Source organism: Protomyctophum bolini (assembly GCF_963924005.1).
Source record: "Protomyctophum bolini genome assembly, chromosome: 13".
NCBI classification, from domain to species: domain Eukaryota; kingdom Metazoa; phylum Chordata; class Actinopteri; order Myctophiformes; family Myctophidae; genus Protomyctophum; species Protomyctophum bolini.
Window position 1 is genome coordinate 18,637,313 of NC_137874.1, and position 7,293 is coordinate 18,644,605.

At 43.7% G+C, this 7,293-nt stretch overlaps 1 protein-coding gene across 1 annotated transcript in view; it reads right to left on the bottom strand.

Moving 5' to 3' along the window:
• LOC308327152 (kin of IRRE-like protein 3) overlaps nucleotides 1-6,777 on the bottom strand; it is a 233,674-nt gene extending 226,897 nt beyond the window's left edge. Inside the window, exon 1 of the mRNA XM_080780360.1 lies at nucleotides 6,596-6,777. Within this exon, the coding sequence (XP_080636486.1) occupies nucleotides 6,596-6,638 (43 nt within the window). The 5' untranslated portion in view covers nucleotides 6,639-6,777. The remainder of the gene's footprint in view (nucleotides 1-6,595) is intronic.
• Nucleotides 6,778-7,293: the final 516 nt, after the last annotated feature.

The following is a 7,293-nucleotide window of genomic DNA, read 5'->3' on the forward strand; positions in this document are numbered from 1 at the left end:
AAGTGGCCGGAACAGGAGAACTATAGTACCATGGGTTGATGTGGTTCAAGGACGAGGCGACACGCTGGTTATGCCTCCAGAGAAAAAGAAAACAACCCTTATGTGTCGTCCTCAGCCAGGTGACCTGGCTGCCATGTCACTTTGTGTTTACCTGTGTGTGACTATGAGGTCATGGCCAGTGGGACCTGCAGTAAGGACACAAAGCCTGACAAAATGACAACATCCTCACCGCGCTGATGTTAAGCAAAGACTACAGACGTAACACGGCAGTGTGTGTGCGTACGTGTGTGCGTGCGTGCGTGCACAACTTTATAACCACTTGAACCTGGTTGCGGAGTCCCTCTCGTGCTCTACGCTATAGTGTCTTTTCCGTTTTCTGTTATTCGCTGAAAATAGTGGTTGAAGACTGAAATGACATTAAATGATCATTGTTCCTGCAGTACTGTACATCACATGGAAAAATAATAAATGAATGCATAAAATGATCAATCGGTTGAAAATGGAATAAACAAAACTGGAATACACGCGTCGTTAGTAACGATACAAATAAAAGGCCTAGGAAGAGAAAATGTAACGACTCATTACATTTACATTTTCTTTTCGTAGCCCCTTTATTTGTATCCAGTATTTTCTCTTTCTTTGTTAATGTCTTTTGCCAATTCTCACACAAAATGCCACAAGAATAGATAAAGTAACTGTTGCTGTGAGACACTGGTTCCCAAACACTGGGTCGGGACCCATTTTTATGCGTCCCATCAGTTTTTTTTGTTTCCAACATTTTGTTAAATTAAAACGAATTCAATATAAAAAAAATGTTTTAGTTTTTCAGTAATTTCATGGAGACGATATACGAAAAATCAAAGAAATTCCATAAATTATTTTAAAAAATGTATGTTTACATGCTCACATGCAAAAACGTTTGGCAACCACTGCTAATAGACGGGACCTCAAAGCCCAGTGATCGTACAGCACTTTGTTCTCTTTGTCTCTGTTCCGTCGCAACAACAAGAGCCATCAACATAAACAGGAAGATGGCTGTGGACAGCTCCCCCCCCCCCCCCCCCCCCCGCCAAAAAAGAAAAAACCACAACAAAAAAACGATATTCCGCCTCACAATTTGCTGCCGCCATTAATTTGAAGCGAGTCCATTCCATCCTGAAACATTGTTCAACAACTCAAAGAGCTCCCGCTGACCCATCTCTTCACAGTCGTGAATCGAGACCTGCACAATTCCCCAAATGAGCTACAGTAGCTCCAGCACCACTATATGAATATGCTTCGCATTTAGAATATAATTGGTCATATAATGTGACCAATTATATGTTCTAATCTTATACATAGCTGCCAAACCTCCAACCTCCGGCAATTAAGTGGTAGGGATCATTCCACTGTGCCCAGATGACTGGCTGCACGTCACGGCTGTTCCCTTCCTTAGCTTCCTTCCCACTGCAGGTGAACGCTATTGATAGAGAACATAATTATCTTGAATCCCATTAAAATGGCGTTATGCTTGCACTGCTAATGTCCCTGTTAATGAACGGCTGTCATATATAATCACAATTCTATGGCTTCTTATGTATATATATATATATTTTTTTTTATTATAGTTTTGACTACAACAATGAATCCACCGACAAAATGCTATCCTCAACATTTTTAAATGTTATTTTTAAATAAGCCTCTTTGCCAGTTGCTCTTCCTCTCTTGCACATTGTCTGTCTAAGTGTGTGTGTGTGTGTGTGTGTGTGTGTGTGTGTGTGTGTGTGTGTGTGTGTGTGTGTGTGTGTGTGTGTGTGTGTGTGTGTGTCAGACAGCCTCTCTGCCAGCGATAAGAACACTGGAGGACGAGTGCCATCTCCAGAAGGAGTGTCAGATGGCAGTGGGGAGGGGGGGGGTGGGCGGGATCTGTCTATTCTTCCTTTGTTGTTTAGCCCTCGGCAGTGTTGATTTCGTAGACTAAAACTATGACAAAATTAGCTGACTACCTTTTTTCACTGAAAACTAAACATAAACTAAATAAAGACTAAGCTAATATGACTAAAACTAAGACATAAATATACTGAATATTTCAGCAAATACAAACTAGACTAAAATGTTAGGGGGGGGGTAGTGGAGAAGAGATTCAGTAAAACTAAAAGACAAGTCATTTCATGCTTGGCATGCGTGCGTTCCCTGTGAGTGTGTGAATTTCACTCTAAGTCGCCAGGGCCTGAGCTCATCTGCATGCGAGGAAGGATCTGCTCACCTACAGCACTCTTCTCAAACTGCATGTGATAAGCAGCGTTTTCATAGTTATTCTGCATTTGAGCCACGGAACAACATTGAATGACATTTAGCCCAAACTAAAGAAACTGTTATTGTCGTTGATCAAAACAACAATATTCTACATTCTCTAATTGTGTAGACTTCGTGTAAATTAAGTAATGCAGATGTTTAACAATAATTTAACTCTTGAGAGAGAGTAAAATGAAACCAAATGAACCCACTCAAGGGTTTAAGATCTATAAGGGTCCATTTGTTTGCCAATTCTCCATCTCCATAATTTACCTGAGGACCACCTGCAACCGTTTCAAGGACCACTGCTGGTCCCGGACCACTGGTTAAAAACCACTGTTCTAAACCTACACGTTGCTGCTGTGCCACATAACAGCCAACCAGTTGAAGAAATCACAGATTTTAGGCATTAAACCTAAAATTGCTTTTAGGATATTTCTGAGACCATTAATGTTTATGGAAGATGCTACTAAACTTGGATTATATTGCTAGTTTGATGATCTCTTCAAATACTCTTTCCTCTTAAAACAACTAATGTTCTGGGCCGTGGCTCAGCGGTCCAGGTAACTTGGCTGGTAATTCAGCTGGCAGTGTGCCGCGGGTTCGACTCCCGATCCCGACGGCCTTTACTGCATGTCACACACCCCTACCCTGACCCTTGTCACTTTAAACTGTGAAGACTTGACCATGTTTTTAAATAATACACATAACATAATCGACATTTTAGATAACTGTCTCGCGTTTACCATCCTAGCAGTCTCTTTCCCAGACCTTATTATGCTGCCTTCGACCATCATGGCTTCAGTTTGTGCTTTCAGTAACTATTACAATATGTGATAGGAAGGTTAGAGTCAGCCTTGCACTAGGTCGAGGATGAAACTGCAACTTCGAACTACATTACCCACCAGTTCCCAAACATACAGACTTCCTGGTCCTCAGGAAGGGACATCATCTCTGAATGAAAGCATCATCACCATCTGAAGAACTACCAGCTCGATAGGGGCCGCTACACTTATTGCATATAATTATTGCAACTATTCATGTGGGTACTTTTGAAGGTATAAAGTAATTTTACTCTGATACTCTTAACTATTCATATAAGGTCTTTTCATCTACGGTATAACATTATACTAAACATTTTTTAAGTTGATGCTAAAAAGGTATTCATACTATGGTTAACTTTAAACCGTAAAGTTAATGGTATATTTTTACAGGGGTATTTCTAGTCGATTACATTATTACATCTGGTAAATGGTGTTTTCCTACAGATACATTTATGATTCTATCTTTCTGGACAAAGGGGCTCTTTAATGCCCGACATGGCATTCCGCCTCTGACTGGTTATGATTATCTCTTAGCTGGCGATGTCCAGTGTTCCTTCATGAGTTAGACATTCACAAATTGAGTAATGAATAAATGTATCCATCATAGACAATATATTCATCAATTGCAAAAATAAAAGAAAGAAAGATAGCCGACCTATAAACTCACAATGCAAGCTTGTAAAACCCTCTAATTATTTTACTGGATTCCCCAGGGCTACATTTTTATATTATTTTTGCCCTCTACACCAAACCTAGTCGATGGACACAATTCCGTTTGATTGAAATGATAAGGGGACGTTGCAGGACAACAGCAGTAGCGATTATGTTATGTGCATTGATACAACGTCAAACTGGTGTTTTTCCTCAAGCCACACCACAGACCAGATCAGAAGCTACGGTTCCATTACAACCTTCATATGTCCCGAATAGGAGACTTTCCAGACTGAGTAGCGCAGTGACATTTTCAGATCTGCGGAACGCAGTGAATCAGGTTGGAACCCAGGCTAAGAACATTGTCCATCTGGTCAAAACCATGGAGAGCTCCCTAGATTAGGTGTTACGAGCCATTCTTTTGGAGCCATAAACACGGAAGTGAATGCCAGTTGCGCATGTGCGAAACACAAGGAATACGGTGCAGAAGGAGAGGCCAACCAAAGAAATTCATAAATAAATCGTTTTTTTGTTCAATAAAAAAGCCCTAAAGACGTTTATACACGTCCAAGGCCACCTGCAGTTTGATTAGAAAAGACGTGCATACACGACTCCTTAGCAAAAACGGTGTTGAGCTGCATGGTTTCTATGCTGTCCGGGGTTGTGACAGCTGCAGCTCTGTGCGTGTGTGGTGGTGGAGCTACTGTATAGTGTAACAGCCTGCCTGTAATATTGACCCATTCCATTCCCGGGCGTCCTGTGGCTCACGGCTCTAAACTCCGAAGTGCTGAACACTGCACAGCATGGCAGCCTTCTCTAATTAGAGCACACTATTAACTCAGTTAGATGATCTCACCTGGCCGTATAGTTCCTAACGCTGCAGATTAGCCAGAGTGGCAGGGGGGTGGTGGCGGAGGTGTGTGGTGGGGGGGGCGCAAGACTTGGCTCAATTTTTTCAGCAAAAAGCCTTTTGTGCAGGGAGCGGCACACTGGGGAGAGCGCCTATAAAGTATCGCTTCTGGGAATGAAGCAGTCATTTGGAAACAGTAGCAAATGCCCCCTCTCACACTTACAATTTACAGAAGGGGTGTGAGGTGTGTGGGGTTGTGTGGGGGGGGAGGAGAGTAGGGAGTTACGCTGGGCTCCTCTGTTCGCTCCGACACTACAGCGCGCACGCACACATACACACACACACACACACACACACACACACTCATAAAAGGAGCCAATAAAGCTGCTACCCTCTTGAGAGTTGATGTACGGTGCCTGAAAGAGAGCTGCTGAGATCCATATTAAAGGCTTTATTACTAGTGTCAGATTCAAATTAGCGGCGCTGGCGAGCCACGGCTTGCACTGGCATGCGTGCGTGCGTGCGTGCGTGACCAGCCAGTTTTGCCTTCAGCCACACACGGCTGACTTCTAATGTGCCAAACCTTACCATTATAAAGGCGGGTTTAAATGATAACATGTGCAGGCTGACCATTTAAAGCAGTGGGGTGGGGGGGCACATGTGCTCAGCATCAAATTACACTGGAATCTGACTGACTCTAATGAACCGACTCTAATACAGTTCATTGCAGCAACATGAATCTTCTGTTTACCTCATGGCTACCTCTCTTTGGTCCAGTCTGACTCTAATGAACTGACTCTAATACAGTTCATTGCAGCAACATGAATCTTCTGTTTACCTGCGGCTACCTCTCTTTGGTCCAGTCTGACATGAGTCCAGCTCGATCTGGACTCATGTAGCCTATAGGATCCTATACATGATAGTATATAGACATAAATGGCAAAGCCGACATTAAATCGGACTAATACATTTTCTGTCAAAAATATCAAAAGGTATTAGACAATAGACATGAGACAATGACAAACAGCCTCTTTACCACAAGTGTATTAGATGGCTTTTAGACACCGAAGCCAACAAGTCTGTTTCAGCTATATGTTTCAGATGAACGTTGCAGTGGATGTGAATTCAACACAAAGGCATGATCAGCCCCTCCACCACTGGATGAGGGGAAAGATACATGAACAACATTTCTTCATGTGTAGTATCTTTGCCATCATTTAATAATGGCAAATGATCAAACTCAACTTCATGCTCACGCATGAATGCCATGCAAACAAAAAGCACACGACAATCAATTCTTGCTCACACATGAGGCACAGTTCTCTAGATATTGCTGTCCAAATTCCTAAGATTTCATTTGTCAACACATCAGCACATTCTCCATGCCAAATTGAGATTTATATTGAAATTGAGGTGCTGGGCATAAGCATGCGCGTGGGAACACTTTGGGGATTACAAGGCAACTTCTCAGTGAGGCAGGCTGTAGCCTACATATATACAGCCCCATAACGCGCATCTGTGCATCTCTCTCTCTCACACACACACACACACACACACACACACACACACACACAGGGCCTAAATCCCAACCCCACTCAAACACTTGCCTGCCGCTATAACAACATCATCAGTTTGGGAAAGGAAACGTATCAGTCAGAACTCAAGAGCAAGTGACGGTGCGGGCGCGAGTGTGGCTCTGTGGGAGTTCTAGGCAAAAAAAACCCCAAAAAAACAAAGAAGGATCCATCACGAAAGCAAAAGATGACCAAAGCACCAAAACCATAGCTGATATTACATCACTCTCCTCCATCCCCCCCCCCCCCCCCCTTAATGAAGGGGGACTGAAAGTGCTTGCTCTGCATCGAGGAGCCTCTCTCTCTCTCCCTCTGAATCTTTAAACTGTGTCCAGAACTTACACAGACAGTGCTTTAAGCTGACAGCCGGAGCCGGGGGAAAACACAAGACCAGATGTTTTAATAAGAATACTTTAACTTACCAGTTCCGGTGATCCAACAGCAAAGAAACAGCCAGGAAATCATGATGGTTAAGGAGCGCTCTCGCAGCAGAGACGTCTTCTTCTTCTTCTGCTGTGCGTGCTTGAACACGGCGGACGCGCTGAGGGTAGATTAGAGAGCTTAGTCTCGAGTCAAACAGTGTGTGGAGTTGAGCGTATATAGACACTGATGATGTCTCCCTCTTTTCAGCTGCGCTCTCTCTCTCTCTCTGTGCATGTGTATGTGTGTGTGAGTGAGCATGTGTGAGAGAGTCCCCTCTTTCCCTCTCTCTCTCTCTCTCCCCCCCTCTCTCTCTCTGTCAGTGAATAAGTCTTCAGTCTTCACTGCTCAAGCCTTCCCCTCAGCTTTATTCAGTTTCTTTCACTCATGGTGCATCAGTCTTGCTTTCCCCCCCCCTTCTCCACTGTGGCTGCTGCAAGTGCGCTCTCTCTCCCTCTCCCTCTCTCTCGTTCTCCCTCTGCTCTCCCCGTCTCTCCTCTCTGCATCCCTCTCCCTCACTCTGGTACAATTCAGTGTAGAAAGTGCTTAAGAGATTGGCTCCTCCCCCTCTCCTCCAGCCTGTGTGTGTGTGTGTGTGTGTGTGTGTGTGTCTCTTCCATTCAGTCATCCTGGATGTTGATGTTTTGTTGTTTTTTTCTCTCCCCTACCTAGACGAAACATTCACTTGAATGATGTTGCA